We start from the raw sequence: 23,948 nt of genomic DNA on the forward strand, positions 1-23,948 counted from the left end.
GAGTACCATCATTGAGGAGATATAGATCATAGTTGGTAAGAAAATCAGAAGGGTCCTATCAGGCTAAATGAGACTTCCTCACATGGGGTGATGTGCACTGAAATCTCCAAGTAAGAGAAAGGGGGGAGAAGTTTCTGGATTAAGGTGGTCAATTCAAAATAAATAAGTGGCCTGCCTGGAGGTAAATAAACTTTATGAATGGGGAGAAATGAGGTCACCTACACCTCTACTGCTATTGCTGTAAATGCTGAAAATGTATGTGAACTCCATATTACCTTTGTTTTTCATTGTGAAATAGCTTAACTACTCTTCATTGAAAAATTGCAAATTATTACCTGAGTTTTTTCATAGGTTATTAATTAACTGGTTGGCAATGACATGAGATCTTATGCTTTGTCCACAACTAATAGTATAAGAAGATATGATTAGACAAGATATAGTTACTCTGTTACATCCATTCTTTATAGTAGCATCTCTGTTGGTCTGTTTTCCCCTCAGATAGTATCATACTACAAAATGCTGTTTCTGTTGCCCTATTACTGTCAGCAAATCTTCAGCTTTAGAGTAAAAGTAAATATTATAATGATATGGTGTATGCAGCTTACTACCTGGTCCATAGCCAACATTACCAAACTGTAACTGTTTTAATTTCATTGAGGGGAAACATTTGTCACTCACATTTCACAACATAACATGATGGTTGGCAACTTGTGCCTTCTGTTCATGATATTGCGTAACAACAAAAACTATGGTTCCCACTTCTGCATCTCATGCAATTAGAGTATACTATCTTGCTATCACAGATTTGTTTTTTGCTTGAGATACTAAAAACTGTTGTGCATAAACCCTGGCTTCCACCATTTGTGTACTATGTGTAAATTCTTGTGTTTGTTTTATGATTAAATGTAACGTGGCATTCAAGAAACAATTTTAAACAAGGAGAAGTTTTCCATTTCATGTTTGTTCAGCATGGAAACACCAATTAATAAAATGTTAAATTCCATATTTGTGGTACATTGCTTCATCTTGTGATCATGTTAACATGTAACATTTGCCCTAAAATTTATTCTGTTGTGACTACATTTCATATTGTGACTTGTTTCATTTTGTTGGTGGTGTTTTTTCTTTTCTTTTTCAGGATAGCTCTCAATGCAACCTACCCATGGCAGGCTGAGACAAATATATATTTACCAGGTGGTGCTATTAGTGTTGCACACCAGTTTCTTAGATGTGTGCTACACCAGCTTGCGCCTAATGGTGTATTTGTTCAAATGTTCCAGACTAATGTTGAAGGTATGTTGGGTGGATACTAGACTGGTACATCCACTGCAAATTTAAATTGGGAATATGTAATGCCACTTCATTATTGCAACAGTCCTTAAGTGTTATTTAGTCAACTTTTTTCAGTCATTTTAATGTTTCATATCAAATAATAATCTAATGGCATCTTCAGCTCTTACACAGAAAAAATCATATCAATACTGTTTCTTATAATTTGCAACCAAGTAATACACTACTGGAAAACTGTGGCTGGGTTATCAGCGAAATACAGGGTTATTACAAATGATTGAAGTGATTTCACAGCTCTACAATAACTTTATTATTTGAGATATTTTCACAATGCTTTGCACACACATACAAAAACTCAAAAAGTTTTTTTAGGCATTCACAAATATTCGATATGTGCCCCTTTAGTGATTCGGCAGACATCAAGCCAATAATGAAGTTCCTCCCACACTCGGCGCAGCACGTTCCCATCAATGACTTCGAAAGCATCGTTGATGCGAGCTCGCAGTTCTGGCATGTTTCTTGGTAGAGGAGGTTTAAACACTGAATCTTTCACATAACCCCACAGAAAGAAATTGCATGGGGTTAAGTCGGGAGAGCGTGGAGGCCATGACATGAATTGCTGATCATGATCTCCACCATGACCGATCCATCGGTTTTCCAATCTCCTGTTTAAGAAATGCTGAACATCATGATGGAAGTGTGTGGAGCACCATCCTGTTGAAAGATGAAGTCAGTGCTGTCGGTCTCCAGTTCTGGCATGAGCCAATTTTCTGCGGGCTACGCATGAAACTTGCCCGCACGCGTTCAACCGTTTCTTCGCTCACTGCAGGCCGACCCGTTGATTTCCCCTTACAGAGGCATCCAGAAGCTTTAAACTGTGCATACCATCGCCAAATGGAGTTAGCAGTTGGTGGATCTTTGTTGAACTTCGTCCTGAAGTGTCGTTGCACTGTTATGACTGACTGATGTGAGTGCATTTCAAGCACGACATACGCTTTCTCGGCTCCTGTCACCATTTTGTCTCACTGCGCTCTCGAGCGCTCTGATGGCAGAAACCTGAAGTGCAGCTTCAGCTGAACAAAACTTTATGAGTTTTTCTACATATCTGTAGTGTGTCGTGACCATATGCCAATGAATGGAGCTACAGTGAATTTATGAAATCGCTTCAATCATTTGTAATAGCCCAGTAAGTAAAGAAAGCCAACATTCTCCAGACACTGTGTACCAACTGAGGTAACTAATACACTTAAATTTTAATTTTGATTTCTATGATATAATTCACCACATAGCTGTCATATCATTTTAATATCCATGGAAAAGATATTCTGCAACATTTTAACTGGTGGGTGCACTGAATTTATTATTTATTCACTTATGTGCTAAAAATCACCCACTGACTCATCTCACTAAATGGTACAACTACTGAAATCATTCACAGGTATTATTCAAAGCTTGAATTTACCACTTGACAAAGATACTATGGAACTTTATCTGTCACCCCTTTTGCATCGTCATGTTATAGTTCATTAGCATGCCAATTACCCCTAAAAGTGACAATTGAAATCTACACAAAAAAATTATGTGAGTAACTACATCTATGTGGCTGATTACCATTGCTCCTTTAATCTTGGTAAATTCTTTTCACATGGTCGTTTCAGTTGCTGTAGCTAACAGTTTTATTTCTGAGGCACACAATCTTAGCTTCACATGATTGGTGAAGTCAGATTTTCTTTCAGAAGGCCGTCCATTCATTAATGGAAATACATTAATTTCAAAATTATGTACCAAACCACCAACTGGAAGTAAAAGCTGTGATATTTACATGTGACACATACCCTCTCATTAAATTATACAGGATGTATAAAAAAGAATCATCCAATTTGGCACATCTATATTTCTGAAACTAATAAATGTATACAATGCTTTTGTTTTTAGATAAACAGGAAATTAAAAAAATTAATCGCTTTTCAGAGATGTTCAGTATGGCACCCTTTAGATGCACAGCATATGTGCAGTATTCAAATCGTTCCCACACTGCAGTGAGCGTGTCCTGAGTTACAGCTTCCACAGCTGCATTTATGTGATGTCTTAGTTCATTCATTGTTGTTGTTAACTGAGGCCCATGAACAGAGTCTTTTATAAACCCTCATAATAAATAATCACATATAGTCAGGTCCAGACACCTTGGAGGCCAGTAATGTAAGGCTGAATCATTTTTCTTTGAACATAAAGAATTACAGTGTTTGAGGTAACTGCTATGTAGAGAGTTGACCCACTGAACTTTGGATTGATTAGATTAGATTCAGTTTTCATTCCATAGACCCAAAAAATGAGATGATTCTCATGGGTGTGGAACATGTCAGAAAGTATAACATAAAACATTTGAATATAATACTTACTACCCTGATCATTTGTCAGGAGATTGTTGAAATAGGTGAATACAGTGCGGTAAACTGGAACAGCTAATATTTACAGAATTAACATGCTGTCAGAATGAAACACTGTTATGCAGGCTTAATAAATTTATCATACACAAAATACCTAATCTTGACTGTTGTGACCAAGTGCTGTCAAAACTGATATCTAACAGACATTTTTACTTAAGCTAGCTTAACAGTCTCTGTTAAGATATTCATCTATGGAGTAAATGGAGTTGCCTATCAAAAGTCTTTCAAACTCTGTTTAAACTGTGCTTTATCTGAAACCAAGTTTTTTATGGTTGCTGGCAATTTATTGAAAATGTATGTTCCTGAATATTGGACACCTTTTTGGACCAAGGTAAATGATTTTAGGTCTTTATGTACATTGTTCTTATTCCTAGTATTGATACTATGTATTGAGCTATTGGTTGGAAACAGAGGTGTATTACAAGCAACAAATTTCATTAAGGAATAAATATACTGAGAAGCAGTGGTTAGAATTCAAAATTCCTTGAACAGGTTTCTACATGATGTTCTTGCTTTTACACCACATGATTTTGAACCCTAAAAACTTTTGCTCAGTTTGATAAGTTGCCCCAGAATATGATCTCATTATATTTATATCTCCTGTATCTGACATCATTCTCACTGCAAATACAGGCATGTAAGCAATAAGGTTAAGATTGCAGCTCAGCTTTTAAACTTGTATTCTTGTTGGTAACTGCTGCTGATTCAGTGTACATGGGCATCTATTCACTGATAAATGTAACAAAATGAGAGAAGGAAAGATAAGAATCTCATTGGCTGAGGGGATTATTATAGGAAATGGTTCATTAACAGTGCAGGTGTAGGTATGTGACAGAGACTAGCAGTCACTAAATCCAGGAGGATTGTTTGACTGAAGGAGATATTGGGAGAATAGTTTCCACCTGTGTAATTAGTATCAGAAAGGGAAGGATCCAGATTCCACAGGTCGTGAAGCAGCTTTCGAAACAGACAGATGTTACTGTGACCTACATACACTGCCATGGGACACTCAAATTGGTGTTTAACCACAGTTTGGTGGCAGCCATTCAAATTGAAAGACAGATGGTGGGTGGCCATGCTGACAAAAAAGTATGTGCATTACTTACAGTAGACTGATTTATGGTATGTCTGGTTACCCTCTCATTTGATACAGTAGTGCCAAAACTTAAAGAGGATTATGCTGTGTGGACTTATCTTCTGTCTTGTATATGGACCAGAATATTTTTAGATTACTCATTTCAAGGTTACTCATTTCAAGGCATAATAAAGAGAAGTCAAATTCATTGTGATGGTTGTGATTCAGCTGATTTAAAGGTGACAGACTTGAATGATACTATGTAATAGGAGACTGTTCCTATAGGTCTCATGTGTGAGAGTGGTTGGTGTATTAGGGATGTGGGAGGATATAAAATGGCTGATGGATTTGTGATCCAGATTTGTTTAAATGTTGCTGCAAAGGCTTTGTCGAGGCCTTACATTTCCTAGAAAGTGAATTATTTATCACAGCAGGCATGCTATTTGTGGATGGCCACAACATATAGGAGGGACCTTTAAGTGTCCAAGAGGTGGAAGCCATCAATTGAACTGGAGGTATGTTTTGCAGCCAATGATTTCAGTATAGATGGGTGATTATATGTACACACCTAAGACTTATAGAATGATATCCAAGAAAGTTGCTAAAACACTCAGTGAAATGGATAAATGAGAAGTTACTGAGGAATTAAAATAAAGTGTCTTACCCTTGAGTCTAGATCATGAAAATATTAATCAGCTAGTATCAAAAGCATAGTTCAGAATTTTGAGCACCAGAAGTGATTCCTCTAGATGAGATATGCCACAGATTTGTTTGTATATCTTCTTTCCATTGGGAAAAATAGTTATGGATGAAAAACTTCTGAGTCATATCTGTATGAAAGAATGGTTGGATAGGTCTGCTGTCAGTAAGATGTTGAGAAAGATGGTGTTTGATGACAAAAAAGCCGTAGTAGTGAACAAGGAGGGAACAGAAGTAAGGATCATGATTGGGATGGAATAGGAAATGTTGTAGAGGGGTGAAGGAGAAAGTGGTAATAGTACTTATATCTTTAATGTACGAAACTGATATTAGGTTAATAGTAGTTAAGTGTTAGTCAGCTGAGTTGGGAATACAATAACCGACTAAAATGGAGAATGCAAGTACGCTAGGTTCATGAATTTAGAGAAGCATATTGTACAGTGGATGTGTGGAGAGTGATGGAATAGGGGAGAAAATGAAGCAATTTGAAAGGTTTTGGAATAGACTTAAGCATATGAGCAGGCTTCAAAGACCACAAAAGACTACAGGAATGGGACCCCTGCAGGAGGGATTGTATGTGTCTGTATCAACTATTTACCAAACTTCTCCATCAAATAATAACTACAATTCATCAACACAATGATGGAACCAATACTGTACAGAAGGTGATGATTTAGAGATCAATTTTCACTTGCTGTTTTCATGTGCTAAGAGATTCGTATCATTAAGAAAGATACAAGGAAATGAAGATGAAAGAAGGTTAGAGGTGTGAAATTCTTGGTGGCTTATCAAGAGTAGGTGGGTTGGGTAAATGATATTTAGCAGTGGTATGGACTGATTAAGCTAAAGTTCTATGTGGGATCTGGACCTATTTTGATCTCAAGGGTATGAAGCAAAGAAGTATTTCCATCATGGAATATTATTATTGGGGATCAGATGATACACTAGTCTAGCATTATTGAAATTTTGAATGGTGCAGGAGGGTGATGTCTTCAAACAGAATTTGAACTTCTGCAGGATTTAGATTTTTGAAGAATTGGTTAACAAATAATAAGTAATATATCTACTTTGTTCCTGAATTCTTTAGGGCCTAGCGAGGATTTTTCAAGAAAATTGTAATGAAACAGGAGAAATAGTCTAATGCCTGGTAGATACAGGAAAAGAGAATGAAGGAGATGAGGGTATCTATGTACATTACAGTTGTCCTAATGCATAGGAATATTCTGATGTAAGAGGAGGAAGTCAGTAAGCAGGATAGTTTCCTTATGAGGCAATCCTATTGAATGAGTGTAAATATTTCAGTCTAAAAAAAGGTTATGACAATTACATATTACACCTTATTAATACTTTTCAAAGGCACTGAAGGTAGTCCAGAGATGCTTACACCATTGTGACTACCCCCTCGGCATAGTCCTACATAATCAGATTTCAGTGGCATACAAATATGTGCGTGAAACCTGCCTCTGTGTCTGTTCATGTACCTTAATGCAAGTCTATTGTTGTATCTATGTACTTTTACCAAAACTGGTCCAGAAATTTCTGGCACACGTATAATCTGACAAAGATTTACTTGGATATAAGAAAAATATTTTTCCTTTCTTGTTAATATTAAACTGATGTAAGGGTGTTAGATTTTTTTATGTTATGCAGTTTCTTTTGCCTTAAAAATAACTTACCAGGCAGAATGACTGCTACTTAAAACATCTGCAAAAAAGTATGGCTGTAAATTTTGTTAAATGTATAATCTCTGAAGATGATAGCATGATCATAAACTTACTGGGTTCAAAAGAGATCATGAACAACCAATAGAATCCAGGACACTGAGACACTTAAAACCTTCTATTACAACAAATTTTTAATGGGAAGATTTATGAGCATTGAGTGATGTCCTACTGTGATAGAAAATGAGTCACTGAAGAAAGTGTTGAGGTTTACACTTACTGATACTCTTTGTTCTGTATTCGCTGGTTAGACAAATTGTGAACAAGAAGTATAGAATCACACAGTCCAAGTGTAGTTCAGATGTGAGGCAGTAGTTGTCATCACAAGTGCGTGGCATAATATGCAAGTCATATGGAGCACCAATGAAAACTGCCTTTCCTGGTGGAGCACCTACTTTTATCATACAGGTGACACAGCGATTGCCTCAAGGGTGTGACTTCTTTCCGCCACTTGTCTTGCAGCACCCAGTTGCAGCTCACAGTTCTGACTATGATAAGGGGGTGGTGGGTCAGTCGTCAGCATGAGGGCCAGGAGGACCCCTGCGGGGCTGGGTCCAGGACATCTTACATTTCTATTTCGAAAACCTCAGGACTGTCAGGAGCAGGCATGGCCATGCATGGAGCAACCACTGTAGATGTGACCATCTCTGCTGGAACTGGAATAGAGACAGATGGGGGTGCCAGGGTCCACTCCATGACCCTCAGGGCACTGAAGGCCTGGCCGGGCTGAAGTGGAGCTGGTGGCTGAAGAGGTGGGAGAGTGTGAGGTGGTAAGTAGCTGGAGCTGAAGGCACCATCTCCAGCTATCTGTGGTGTAACTGGTTCTGGTGATGTTGCCAAAGATGGCCCCCAGCAGAGACCTGAGACCTCATACATCCGGAGATTCTGAGAGCCATGGACTGTAGGGGGAACCAAGGATGGACAACAATCAAATGATTGCACCCACACCAGGGTAGTGAGGCTGGGACTGGTGACAGGCCCAAGGCGGTGGTGGTGGTTTGAGGGGGGTCTGCACTGGGTTTTCCTTTGAAAACTTTCTTGACTGTGTTGTTCTCCGCCATTCTTTCTACATGTCCCAACCAGTGTAGTCTTTTGCTCTTTATTTCAGTCATGATATCTGGTTCATTGTACAACTCTCTGATCTCCTTATTTTTTCTGATTCTCCAAAACCCCTATCATTCACTGGCCCATAGATTTTCATAAGTATCTTCCTTTCCCAACTCAGCAACACTCCTCATCATTTTGTATCATAGTCCAGGTCTCCGAACCATACATCACCATAGGTCTAACTACTGTATGGTACACCATCAGCTTCAGATTCCTATTAATGCTCCTTGCTTTAAACACTTTAACCACCTTAAACACTTTAAGTAGCTCCTGTTACCAGCTGCAATCCTTGCGTGTATTTCTTCTCTCATATCATTATTCTCAGTTACCAGTGGACCAAGATATTTAAAGCTCTCACAGCGTTCATATTATTTTCAGTTCAAAGTCATGCTTCTTTCTCCTTCACTATATCTTTTCCTAGATGTTAACATATACTTGGTCTTTGATTCATTAATGGTCAGCCCCATCTCTGCACCATATCTTTCTACTTTTTCAAGCTTTTCTCCCAGGTCCTGTTCTCTCCTGGATAACAAATCAATATCATCTGCATATGCAAGCTCCTGAGTCACTATTAAACAGTGTTCCCCCAGGGTTGTTGCTTTGTGTCTTTTGCATTACACTCTCCAAGGTGACATTAAACTGAATAGTGGAGAGCATATCACCCTGCTGCAGTCTTTGGTTAACTTCAAATGCCTTTGATAAAGTGCCCTCAATCTTTACTTTGCATGCTGTTCTTCTCAAAGTCATTTGAACCAATCTTATAAGTTTTTTATGGACCCCTGCCTCTTGCATTGCCTTCCAAAGTTGATCCCTCTTGATACTGTCATAAGTTTGTTTGAAATCAATGAACAGCAGGTGGACATCAATGTTGTACTCATAAAATTTTTCAAGGATCTGTCTGATAGTGAAAATCTAGTCTGTAGTTGATCTATTAGTTCTGAAACCACACTGGTAGTCTCCTAGATACTCTTCTACATATGTTCTTAACCATCCAGCCATGATTTTTCCTAATACTTTATATACTATACAGAGTAGTGCAATTCATCTATAATTGATGTATTTTTACCTAAACATGCTTTTAATGATTTGATAATCAAGTCTTTGAATTGGCAAGGAACCAATGTGATTTTACATGAAATAAATGCTGGTCTAGTCTTTGTATATGCAGCACTTAAGATTGCAATATGTTATCACTTTCAATTTTTTTCACATGTACATACACACACAGTTCTTCCTGTACTCGCATCAGGTTGGTGCAACTGGATTCTTGTGTCCAAGGCAGTCTTGGCACAATTGTACACCTTCCACATCAGTATACAGCCAGCAGTGCTGTGCCCCCTTCACCAGCCAAGCATATCCTATCAACAAGTTCAAACAAAAGTCCCCATGAGTGAGTGCTCAATATTTTTTACCCATGACTCCCCAGTGATCAGGATACAGAAACCCTTCCCTGGTTCACTATGTGTCCACTGTGTTTGGATCTCAAGTGAGACTTATCAAGGCAACAATACATTTTCTTAAATATGTATTAAAACAGCTGGGTGTTCCCATATATTAATTGATAGTACAGAAATCATTTTCAATTTTGAGAAGATTCCTTTGCATCCCACAAGGTACCCACAGTACTAATTGACAAATTAACAATTAATTCTGGTTTTTACATCTGCACAAATACCCACCACACTAGATGAACCTAATCCCAGACACATTGATTTCCATGATTCTAAATCTGAACATTATATTTACATACTGACACAAGAGAGAACAATCAATGTACTGTACATTTCCTTACTCATCTCATCAAAATGCACCAGACTTAACCTCCATGAGTTATTTCCCATGCAACAGTTGCTTTATTTAATGTTTCCCCACATATATGTATTCATATAGGTATGTTCACATACATAAATCCCTCATAACTCTTCCTTTACCTCTAACAATCATATCATTATATAGACTTTAATTTCCCTTTATGTCAGCACATATACCAATGGTAATAAATATTCACTTCACATACAGTTGAGTATGCTTTATTCTCTTCATTCACTTTTCAACATACTTCCTTAGCTCAGTTATATTTCACATACCCAAAGGTCTCTTTGATATTGGGTACATCAGTTTGTAGGCATTGGAATGTGGGCACTGTGTTACTTCATATGGCCCGTGATACAATTCAAATAATTTTTTTGGTTTCCCCATAAATTTCACTGGATTTTTCTATAGTTATGACTAAGACTCTATCTCCCTGTTTAAATTTAACTGCCCTATACTTTCCATCATGTCTCTTCTTTCTTTCAGAACCCTTCTTTAGCAAATGTTGATTAACCAGTGCTTTCCTCTCTTGTTTGGTTCAAAGATTAGCTGAAGGAAGCTCAGTATTCTCTGCTATCAAATTATCAGGTTTTCATCCTATCATTACTTCATATGGAGAGAAACCAGTACCATTACTTTTAATGGTATTTATAAGATCTTCATATACAGCCACATACACCACCCAAGTAGTGTGTTTTTTGCTGCAGTAAATCTTGCATAACCTACCCAGTTCCCACATGTACCTCTCAGCTGGATTGCTTGCCAGGTGGCACACTGATATCCTTAAATGTCTAATGTTTGCCCTTTTTATAAATTTCTCCCACATTGTGGAAGTAAATTGTGCTCCATTTCCTGATAAGATCTTTTCAGGCAATTTGACATTCACTATGTAGTCATTTTCCAGTTTATTAACAGCACTATTACTTGTGGCTGTTTTAGAGCATATAGTTTGATATGTTTAGAGAATACATCTACTGCTAATAATATATATTTCAACCCACCATGACCCTCTGGCAGGGGTCCAAACAAATCAATAGCAGTAAATGACCTGCTCTACTGGGGCTTATTTTCTGTACATCTCCCTGCATAGCTAGTGTATTAAACTTCACCCTTTGACATCACTCACAAACAACCAGCTGCTTCCTTACTCTTCTAGGCATGTTATTAAACATGACATATTCCTGCATTATTCCTAAACACTTCTGTGCTCTGTAGTGCCCATGGCTGTGATAAATGTGATTAATTAATGTTTCTACCTATTCATCTTGGAAACACAGCTTCCATTCTTCCCTGTCTAAACTTTTTTGCCTAAATAGTACACCCCCATAAATCTTATAAAACTGTCTAATGTTTTCATATCATTTGCATTCAAAATTAACTTTAATGAATTTCATTGTTATATACCCATTTTGGAGCCTGTCTTTGCATATTTTTTCACCCCCTTCTCTTCCTTTACACCTTTTACATACGTTATTTGGAACTCTCTCTTAGACTCCTTTTCTTCCTCATACTCTTCCTGGACAATTGGCAGTTGGGACAAGGCATCTGCCATATAGTTGTCTGTCCATTTTATATACTAAATCTGATATCTCAGTTGGTCCAGAAACATGACTCATCTCATTAACTGATTGTTCAACAGTTTACATACTTAGAGGTAGCTCAAAGATTTACGGTCAGTAAATACAACAAGCTCCCTGCCTTCAAATAAATCCTAAAATTTTGGAAGCCAAATACCACAGCCAATAACTCTTTTTCTGATATTCCATAAATTAGTTCATGCATAGTTAGCATCTGTCTTGCAAATGCTATAGTTCTTTTCTCCAGCTTTCCATGTATCATTTTCTCCTAAAACAGGACTGAACCTATACCATAATCTGAACTGTCAGATGCAATGCAGAAAGGCAATAATATGTCTGGATAGTATAATGCTTTACTATTAACTAAGCTGCTCTTGATAGCTTCAAATTCCTTATCACACTCAGCAGACCAGCTCCAGTAACATTCTTTTTTAACATCCTACATAGATATGGTGACTCATATTGTAATCACTGATGAATTTGTGATAAAATGTACTTAGCCCAATAAATGACTTCAGTTGCTTCCTATTTGTTGGTCTCATGCACTCAGCAATAGGCTTCATCTTCTTGTTATTAGGTAGTATACTCTCAGAAGTTAACAGAGGATGTGAGAATGACAATTCTAGCTGCAAAATTCACATTTATTCAGGTTAGGAGTCATCCCTTCTTAACTTCAAACACCTCCTCCAATATTTGGCTATGTTCCTACCATGAGCTTCTGGTTATCAGTACGTCATCAACATGCACAGTAAGTTTTCTCAACAACTCGTATACAAGAATGTGATCTAGTGCACTGATGAACACAGCCACTGATATAAATAATTTAAATTGAACCACTCTAATCGTATATGTTCTCCTTTCAAATAAGAAAGCAGTATATCTCCTACTGTCTTCAGCTAACCTCACTTGCCAGAAACCATGAGTTAAATCTACATTAGAGATGAGCTGTACATTGTTAAAATTTGGCAAAACTTCATTCATGTTTTCTGGTTGGTCATTCTCTTTTACAATTATTTTGTGCAGTTTCCTTGCATCTAACACAATCCTCACAGAAGCATCATTCTTTTTGACTATAACAATTGAGTTACTATAATCACTCCTGCCCAACCTAATAACCTTCCAATCTAGCATTTTTTTTTAAATTCTGGCCCTTGCTGTTCCCTTGCCTGCCACAGAAGTAGTGAAAGGTTTAATCCAAATTACTTCATGGAGTATTGCCTTTAAATGATATTTAAAATTAACCATTTGCCCTGGCCTATCTGAAAACACATCTTTATACAGGGTGTTTCAAAAATGACCGGTATATTTGAAACGGCAATAAGAACTAAACGAGCAGCGATAGAAATACACCATTTGTTGCAATATGCTTGGGACAACAGTACATTTTCAGGCAGACATACTTTCGAAATTACAGTAGTTACAATTTTCAACAACAGATGGCGCTACGGTCTGGGAAACTCTATAGTACGATATTTTCCACATATCCACCATGCATAGCAATAATATGGCGTAGTCTCTGAATGAAATTACCCGAAACCTTTGACAATGTGTCTGGCGGAATGGCTTCACATGCAGATGAGATGTACTGCTTCAGCTGTTTAATTGTTTCTGGATTCTGGCGGTACATGTGGTCTTTCAAGTGTCCCCACAGAAAGAAGTCACAGGGGTTCATGTCTGGCGAATAGGGAGGCCAATCCACGCCGCCTCCTGTATGTTTCGGATAGCCCAAAGCAATCACACGATCATCGAAATATTCATTCAGGAAATTAAAGACGTCGGCCGTGCAATGTGGCTGGGCACCATCTTGCATAAACCACGAGGTGTTCGCAGTGTCGTCTAAGGCAGTTTGTACTGCCACAAATTCACGAAGAATGTCCAGATAGCGTGATGCAGTAATCGTTTCGGATCTGAAAAATGGGCCAATGATTCCTTTGGAAGAAATGGCGGCCCAGACCAGTACTTTTTGAGGATGCAGGGACGATGGGACTGCAACATGGGGCTTTTCGGTTCCCCATATGCGCCAGTTCTGTTTATTGACGAAGCCGTCCAGGTAAAAATAAGCTTCATCAGTAAACCAAATGCTGCCCACATGCATATCGCCGTCATCAATCCTGTGCACTATATCGTTAGCGAATGTCTCTCGTGCAGCAATGGTAGCGGCACTGAGGGGTTGCTGCATTTGAATTTTGTATGGATAGAGGTGTAAACTCTGGCGCATGAGACGATACGTAAACGTTGGTGTCATTTGGACCGCAGCTGCAACACGGCGAACGGAAACCCGAGGCCGCTGTTGGATCACCTGCTGCACTAGCTGCGCGTTGCCTCTGTGGTTGCCGTACGCGGTCGCCCTACCTTTCCAGCACGTTCATCTGTCACGTTCCCAGTCCGTTGAAATTTTTCAAACAGATCCTTTATTGTATCGCTTTTCGGTCCTTTGGTTACATTAAACCTCTGTTGAAAACTTCGTCTTGTTGCAACAACACTGTGTTCTATGCGGTGGAATTCCAACACCAGAAAAATCCTCTGTTCTAAGGAATAAACCATGTTGTCTACAGCACACTTGCACGTTGTGAACAGCACACGCTTACAGCAGGAAGATGACGTAAAGAATGGCGCACCCACAGACTGCGTTGTCTTCTATATCTTTCACATCACTTGCAGCACCATCTGTTGTTGAAAATTGTAACTACTGTAATTTCGAAAGTTTGTCCGCCTGAAAATGTACTGTTGTCCCAAGCATATTGCAACAAACGGTGTATTTCTATCGCTGCTCGTTTAGCTTTTATTGCCGTTTCAAATATACCGGCCATTTTTGAAACACCCTGTATTTACTCAAGAGTTCCCCAAGCTGTGAGCTTTGATCTTTTGACAAATGTTTGATCGCTTTTATTTAATCATTAATTTGTTCTAGAGAACATGCCTCCCCACTATACACAGTCTCCCTTTTTATGTGAGCAATCATTTTACCTCCTGTCAGTTTGTTTCTAAATTTAATTCTTTTTCTGCTACCTTTGTCATTAAATTCCAGAACTCTGTCTGTTACAGTAATACTGCAACCATATTTACTAAGAAAATTTGTCCTGAGAATAAAGTTCATAGCAAGTTCATGCACCACAAAGCAACCTGTATCAAAATACTGATCCTCAATCTTAAAATCTGATAGAATCTCCATCTTTACTGGCTTGCTATATCCCCCAGTTGCAGTCTTTATTTTAACCTCAGTTACAGTCAACTTCACCAAATCTCTGCTTCTTTTCTGTTGCCAGAATGATTCATATACAGCTAACCCACTAGACTCAGAACCTAATAATACAGGACTTTCTACATTGCTCTCTTTGACATTAATAATTGATTGAACTCTTTCAATAACTAACCTCATTTATTCAATCTCTTCCAAAAGATCTTCTTCAGTGTTTCTGACCATCATATGAACATTCTTACACATATCCTCAAATTGTCTATCTGCACCTTCCTTAAACAATTCTTAACCACTTCCCTTATATCCTGTTCACCCCTTAATTATTCAATTTTCGTTTCCACTTTAAATTTTAATGTATCCCATTTCTCAGGAGTAAAAATTTTATGGCTCTTGCCATAAGATATCCCAGTCATTAACATCATACTCAGCTTCCTCTTTTCACATCTAACCACTACTGATATTCTTATTTAAAACCATCTGACTAGCTTTCATAAAAACATGTGTCTCAGCTTCTTCATCAGGACAAAATGTAACAACATTTTCATCATTGCAGTCAACCTCAACTTCACTCACTAACTCATCATTACCACAAAAACATTGTCAGGTTCACCCACTGGTACAATCACAGGATTTTCATATGCATCATTATCTACTGCTTCATAACTTGCACCAGTGGTACATGCACAGTACCAATATTGTCATTAACAGCACATGTTCCATTTCGAGCAGGCTCACATAATTAATATCTGAAGAACTTCCTTCGTTGCTCATCTCCATGTCCATATACATAACCTGATTACAAATAATTTCATTATTATTTGCTTTGCCCCTCATTTCCACATCAACACCAGTTTCTACTTCTGGTAGAGCAATTGCCTCTGTTTCAAAATTCTCTCTAATATTCATTGAAGCTAAAGCCACTCTATTGTCTCCATTAACTTCCGTTTCAACCATTTTATTTCTAGCAAACAATTCCCCAATATAACATCTAGAATCATCATTGTTACATTTTTCATATGGCATGTATCATTAATATTGTCCCTTTTGTTCCAATTACTGTAGTTATTAAACCCTTCTGAGATATCGTCATTGCCTATTTTTACATCCATCTTGGATAGAGCAATCTCTCTTCTTTGTTTCTCACTACAGTTCTCTTCCCATAGTCTTTGCATATCCTTTAGCCCCCTGTGAACCTTGAGTGAGGCTGCCATTAGTTTTCTGATGGTCTTACCTGAAACCTTGCACCCTGTGCACTTTCAAGTCTTAACCCTTGCCTTACTTTTCCTCTCCACTTTCAAAATTCTCCCTTGTTTCATTATAACATCCACTATATCTCTGCTGTCTGTCTGTCCAGTTCCTACTGTGATTAGTGTGTCCACTCCTACAATCACTCCCTCCATTCCTATGATTTCCATTGAAATTGGTATTGTAATTACCTCTGTCATGATTTCTGTTACTATCTCCCTGCTCAACAAATTTTTGTCTGTAACACGGACCCTTGTTTTCTATGAAATCCAGAAACTCTTCTACAGGATCAGTTCCCACTGCAATGATTCTTAAAGTAGAGATTTGTGTAAGCACCCCTAATGGCCTATCCAAATGTATTTATTTATTTAATTCTCTTGCACAAAATTCCCTCATGCTCTCTTTACCACTCTTATATCCTGACCCATTTAAAATTTTTTTGTAATCTTACTTGTTTAGCTTGCCCCAATATTTATTTAAGAACATCATTTAAAAAGTCCTGAAATCACCAAATTGCACTGCATGCTGGTTGCCCCATGTTTGAGCTCTCCCTTCTGACAGTCTCTTTACAAATTTAATTTTAGCCAACTCACTCATGCCAGCAACAAAATTATCTTTAAAATGCAGCCAAGAAATCTATCTTTTCTAATTTCTTACTCAATGTTTCAAAGAATGCATTCAGATCACTTCCTGGCACCCAACCCATTTCTTCCCTGCTTCCTAGTATGTTACCACTACTAATATCTCTCTCTGCACCCTTGTACACCCAACAACTTTGTGAATTATTAATTTCATTGACAAAGGCTGGCTATGAGAAAAATTTACAGTGCAGCCATTGACTATACTTAACTTGCATTTCCCCGGCCAACATATGCAGCCTTTGCTGCTGTGCATTTTGTCTGATAACAATGTGCTATCACTTGCAACATGCCTTGGGTCATGCAGTGTGAATCTGCCACCTCTGCTCCATGGAGCCGATGCCATGTTGTATCCATGTGATGCTGTGTGAAGAAGGCAACTCTGCAGCTCAGTGGTGATGCTATGCCACCTGAGTTTGTTGCCACTTCTGCTGCTTGGTGCTGATGCAATGTTGCCTGTGTGTGATGCTGTGTAGATGCCGCCTCTGCCACTTGGTGACTTTGACCACATGGACTGCTGTAACAGTGATGTACCAAGCCACCGTCATCTGCCGCTGCTGTTACTAACACATGCTATGATGCTTATTGTCTGCACTAAGTGCTCTATTACTGCTGCCACTGCTTTTACCACTGCCACTCTATACAGAAACTCGGGAGCACCCACACGAACTGCTCATTACAACAGCTTGGATACTGGAACAACGAATCCAAAATATCAATAGAATGAAAATGCAGTCCAATCCAGGATGATCCAACCCAATTAAATGCTATTGCCCATTTACCGGGGCATGGGTAATGTACAGCCATTAACTTTGAGCTTGGCTTGCTGACGTCAATGGAGGGTGGCCATACATCATCGCTCTTTATCCCACCAACACATCATAATACTAATACCAAAGCCATATATTAGGAGTGAGAGATCAGCGAGTAATTAATAGAACATGTACTGAAGTTGGATCTGTTGGTCAAAATCCTGATGAATAATAACATTGTTCAAAACAGACTGATTTTTAACTTTTGTGTAAATCCCTTTTAATTTTTTTTTAGACAAGCACAATGTATGCAAATAGTGGCCACAAACAGATAACTTGCTGAATAACTGAACACTGTCTATCACCAGTGCAAATTTTGGTATTACTTTGTGCAGATGTAGCTTTATACCCAGCAGCATGCGCTAAATCACAACATACAAGTTCCAGTACATGAAAATAACATTCATAGCATACATGCCGCCCATAGCATTACCAGCTCCTGATGAAATACCTCACCATTGCTCCAGACACCAGATGACAAGTGAAAGACCATGAGCCCTGCCCCACACACTGATTTAAAGCTTTGGTTACATGACCACTCCTCAATTCAGCTCTAATAGTTTCATCCTGAAAACTGTTCATAATTTTCATAACAGTTTCATATAATTACTTATGATAAAACATATGAAAATCTTTGCAGCCATTTTCCAATCTCTTGACAAACTCATTTATGGATTATTTTAACAATTTTAAACAAATCTCAAACACATAAATCACCACATTTGGCACTCTAATCAGAACACTAACTTTACCTATTTTATAAATCACATCTACAATTCAATACACAAAGAAAGGTATTAGAATAATAAGGAAATAAACTCATGCTGATAAGATAATTTGTGTCTCTGTCAAGGAGTTCTTAGTTATGACACTTACTTACATAAATAAACTATATTGTTTATAACATTTTTATAGTTGTGTAATCAGAAAAGTAATCTGTTCATTATATTGCAGACATTTTCCTCTTTCATCTGGTGTATCATGAGTGTGACTTTCATGATCGATTTAGTTGTTACAATTTGCTATGAACAATAATGGTAATATTGTCAGACATGGATTTATCCCTCAGTGAGCTCATCCCACTTCCTTGGTTCCAAAACTGTTATTGGTTTTTCTCTAGCACGCTTGTAATGAGTTTTAATGTAATAAAACCATATTAGTGATGACATTGCAAGTCACTCATTGCTCCGTATTAGCTTGACCTGCAACCATGTCACCAGAACACACTCCTCTTCCTACTTGGAAAAACTCCAATTAATGCTGGGCCTTATGGCTTGCTAGCAATCTTCTCTTCCACTCAGCTCACCTGTCATAGCTGTGTGACATCTGGTTGCCCCATCAAACATTCATGCCAGCCCACAGCTGACCTGTCAGATTCAGTCTGTCCTGCAGCAGTCAGATCAGCCACTTATGGTGTCACAACCACTTTGCAACAAGTAATGTTATATTTTCAGAAGTATTTACTTTCTTCACAAAGTAAATTTGTTATGTATACTCCTCAGAGTCCATTAATATTTTTTATCTGAATACCCATACACTCTGTAGCTGGCTTTCAATACAACACCACTCTCTCACGGTTTTACTGCCTCCCATCAGTCAAGAATGATAAAGATCATTGATATAGTTCAGAATGACAGAAGAGCAAGACTGACAATATGAAAAGAAAATTAAGCAATATTGCCAATAACCCGAGTCCCAGGTGATCATGAGTTGCCTAGTATTGCTAAGACTGCAACGTGCTCTGGGGTTTCTACCTCACAACTCCTATTCTTGGAGCACATATCTCTTTAAGTCAATGACATTTTGTAGTCATAATGTCTTTCCTGGCATCCTATATTGTAATCTGTATGCATATAAATACAGGTTTTTAATTACCATGAATGGATCAATGTTCTCATCAGGAAACTGTTTGACTTCCATGTTATCTTTCTTATTTTTGTTGTTGTTCTCAATAAAACTAGATTCCTATTTGAAAGCACATCAGAGGTGCCCTAGCATCATGTACTATCTTTCTTTCTGATGCCATTTTCTTAATATTTTCATGAGGTATATTTGCTCTTTGAGCTTGAGCTACATCAACAATAGCCAGCAATTCCTCTAGATGAAACAATAAATTATTGGGCCTTATTTCACACACATACTCACTTGAAGCACTGATAGAACTCACTGAAGCTGAAATCGTTATAGCAACAGAAAGCTGGCTAAAGCAGGAGATAAATTCGACTGAAAATTTTATGGAGGTACAAACCATGTTCAAAAAGGATGGATTAAATAAAGTAGGTGTTGGTGTGTTTGTGTCTGTTGGTAGTGGTTTATCTTGTAGTGAAGTGGAAATATATAGTTCCTGTGAATTACTATGGGTAGAGGTTATACTCCACAGCTGTACCAAAATGATAATTGGCTCCTTCTACCAACCCCCTGACTCAGATGATATAATAGCTAAACAGTTCAAAGAAAACTTGAATCTCATTACAAATAAGTACCCCACTCATATAGTTATAATTGGTGGAGACTTCAATGTACCCTCGATTTGTTGGCAAAAATACATGTTCAAAGCCAGTGGTAGGCAGAAAACATCTTCCAAAATTGTACTAAATGCTTTCTCTGAGAATTATTTTGAACAATTAGTTCATGAGCTCACACAAATTGTAAATGGTTGCGTAAACACACTTGACCTCTTAGCCACAAATAATCCTGATCTAATAGAGAGCGTCATGATAGATACAGAGATTAGTGAACACAAGGCCATTGTGGCAAGGCTCAAAACCATATCAACCAAAACCACTATAAATAAATGCAAAATATATCTATTTAAAAAATCAGATAAAAATTTGCTTGATGCCTTCCTAAGAGAGAGTCTTCATTCCTTCCAAGCTAATTATGTAAGTGTAGACCAGATATGGCTCAAATTCAAAAACATAGTATCAACAGCAATAGATAGATTCATATCGCATAAGTTAATAAGAGACGGGACTGATCCACCATGGTACATAAAACACGTCAGAGCACCGCTGCAGAAGCAACGAAGAAAGCATGCCAAATTCAGAAGAACCCAAAATCCCCAAGACTGGCTAAGTTTCACGGAAGCTCGAAATTTAGTGCTGATGTCAATGCGAGATGCTTTTAATAGTTTCCACAATGAAACATTGTCTCAAAATATGGTAGAAAACCCAAAGAGATTCTGGTCGTATGTAAAGTACACCAGTGGCAAAAAACAGTCAATACCATCACTGCATAATAGCAATAGAAATGTTACCGATGATGGTACCACTAAAGCGGAGTTTTTAAATACAGTTTTCCATAATTCCTTCACAAAAGAAGATGAAGTAAATATTCCACAATTCAAAACCAGAACAGCTGTTAGCATGAGTGACATAAAAGTAGATATCTTAGGTGTTGCGAAACAACTCAAATCACTTAAGAAAGGAGGCAAGTCTTCCGGTCCAGATGGTATACCAGTCAGGTTCCTTTCAGAGTATGCAGACACAATAGCGCCTTTCTTAGCAATCATATACAACCACTCACTTGATGATAGGTCTGTTCATAAAGACTGGAAAGTAGCACAGGTCACACCAATATTCAAGAAAGGAAATAGGAGTAACCCACTGAATTACAGACCTATATCACTAACCTCAATTTGCAGTAGGGTTTTGGAGCATATACTGTACTCGAACATTATGAATTACCTTGAAGAAAATGACTTATTAATACATAACCAGCATGAATTCAGAAAATATTGTTCTTGTGCAACACAGCTAGCTCTTTATTCCCATTAAGTAATGAGTGCTGTCAACAAGGGATCTCAGATCGATTCCATATTCCTAGATTTCCAAAAGGCTTGATACCATTCCTCACAAGTGACTATTAATCAAATTACATGCATATGGAGTATCATCTCAGTTGAGTGACTGGATTCATGATTTTCTCTCAGAGAGGTCACAGTTTGTAGTGATAGACAGTAAATCATCGAATATTACAGAAGTGATATCTGGTGTTCTGCAAGGTAGTGTCATAGGCCCTCTGCTGTTCCTGATTTACATAAATGATCTAGATGATAATCTGAGCAGCCCCCATAGATTGTTTGCAGATAACACTGTAATTTACTGTCTAGTAAAATAATCAGACAATCAATTCCAATTACAAAATGATCTCGAGAGAATTTCTGTATGGTGTGAAAAGTGGTAATTGGCACTAAACAAAGAAAAGTGCAAGGTCATCCACATGGGTACTAAAAGAAAGCCAATAAATTTTGGGTATACGATAAATTGCACAAATCTAAGGGCTGTCAGTTTGACTAAATACCTAGGAATTACAATTACGAACAATTTAAATTGGAAAGACCACATAGATAATATTGTGGGGAAGGTGAAACAAACACTGCACTTTGTTGGCAGAAGACTTAGAAGAGGAGACAAACCCACTAAAGAGACAGCCTACATTACATTTGTCTGTCCTCTGCTGGAATATTGCTGCACAGTGTGGGATCCTTACCAGGTGGGATTGATGGAGGACATCAAAAAAGTGCAAAGAACGGCAGCTCATTTCATGTTATTGTGCAATAGGGGTGTGAGTGTCACTGATATGATATGCAAGTTGGGGTGGCAGTCACTGAAACAAAGGTAGTTTCTTTGTGGCAAGATCTATTTACGAAATTTCAGCCACCAACTTTCTCTTCTGAGTAATTTTGTTGACACCCACCTACATAGGGAGAAATGATCATCATAATAAAATAAGAGAAATCAGAGCTTGAACAGAAAGATTTAGGTGTTCCTTTTTCTCATGTGCCATTCAAGAGTGGAATGGTAGAGAAGTTGTATGAAAATGGTTCGATGAACCCTCTGCCAGGCACTTAAGTGTGAATTGCAGAGTAGCCATGTAGATGCAGAAGCAAAGTCTATTGCTTCAGGCTTCAGATGGTTCATTACCTCCTCAAACTTTTCTAAGTAGTGTGCCCATGCATTATGTTTTTAATTTCAGTAACTTTGACATAATCTCTTTTTGCCCATGCAGTATGTTTTTGATGGCAATATGTTTGACATAATCTGTTAAGTTCTTTGATAAGTTGCTCACTCATGTCATGTAGGGAAATATGCTGAAATTTTAATTTGTTCAATGTTTTTGCTTTCCTAGCATTCCTTAAATTGCTTTCAGATAAGCTGTGAGCCATTGTCCAATAATATGGTTTTTGTAACACCTATTTTCACACATTAATCTTTCTCAAGTTTATCCACCAGTAACTTTACATTTGCTTTCCTAATAGGGTGGGGTTCATATGTTCCTCACTATCTTGTTACACATGTGCTCAACTAGTGCCATGCACTAGCACATTGAGGACTGGATCTACAGAATGAAATAACGGACACAGAAATATTCTCACACTTCCTATTTCAGATCTGGACACCATTACATATAACATATCGTAGGATTACATAGGATAATGTACCAACTTATGTCCCAGAAAACACACTACATCTGTACTTGTGGACACTACTATCTGCATGCACCTGGATCTGACATCCATATCAAAGTGAAACTAAATAATTGCTTGAAAGTGTCCATATCATTTAATATAATACCCTTTGGCATACATGTGATTACAGGGAGGGCTGTCTGTACATGGCTCAGAGAAAGCAGACAACAAACCATGAATGAGTTGCAATGGGTAACATACAGTGGGTTCTCACAGTCTGTGGTATGGACACTGTTTATCACACACAACTCTACTGACAAGGCACTAAGCAAACTACACTCCTGGAAACGGAAAAAAGAACACATTGACACCGGTGTGTCAGACCCACCATACTTGCTCCGGACACTGCGAGAGGGCTGTACAAGCAATGATCACACGCACGGCACAGCGGACACACCAGGAACCGCAGTGTTGGCCGTCGAATGGCGCTAGCTGCGCAGCATTTGTGCACCGCCGCCGTCAGTGTCAGCCAGTTTGCCGTGGCATACGGAGCTCCATTGCAGTCTTTAACACTGGTAGCATGCCGCGACAGCGTGGACGTGAACCGTATGTGCAGTTGACGAACTTTGAGCGAGGGCGTATAATGGGCATGCGGGAGGCTGGGTGGACGTACCGCCGAATTGCTCAACACGTGGGGCATGAGGTCTCCACAGTACATCGATGTTGTCGCCAGTGGTCGGCGGAAGGTGCACGTGCCCGTCGACCTGGGACCGGACCGCAGCGACGCACGGATGCACGCCAAGACCATAGGATCCTACGCAGTGCCGTAGGGGACCGCACCGCCCCTTCCCAGCAAATTAGGGACACTGTTTCTCCTGGGGTATCGGCGAGGACCATTCGCAACCATCTCCATGAA

At 38.5% G+C, this 23,948-nt stretch overlaps 1 protein-coding gene across 1 annotated transcript in view; it reads left to right on the forward strand.

Annotated features, from left to right (window-relative positions):
• The window catches only part of LOC126183377 (protein unc-79 homolog), an 852,060-nt gene that overhangs the window by 641,661 nt on the left and 186,451 nt on the right, over positions 1-23,948 (forward strand). The window contains 1 exon segment of the mRNA XM_049925310.1: positions 1,139-1,293. Within this exon segment, the coding sequence (XP_049781267.1) occupies positions 1,139-1,293 (155 nt within the window).

Source organism: Schistocerca cancellata, chromosome 4, assembly GCF_023864275.1.
Source record: "Schistocerca cancellata isolate TAMUIC-IGC-003103 chromosome 4, iqSchCanc2.1, whole genome shotgun sequence".
Classification (NCBI taxonomy): Eukaryota; Metazoa; Arthropoda; class Insecta; order Orthoptera; family Acrididae; genus Schistocerca; species Schistocerca cancellata.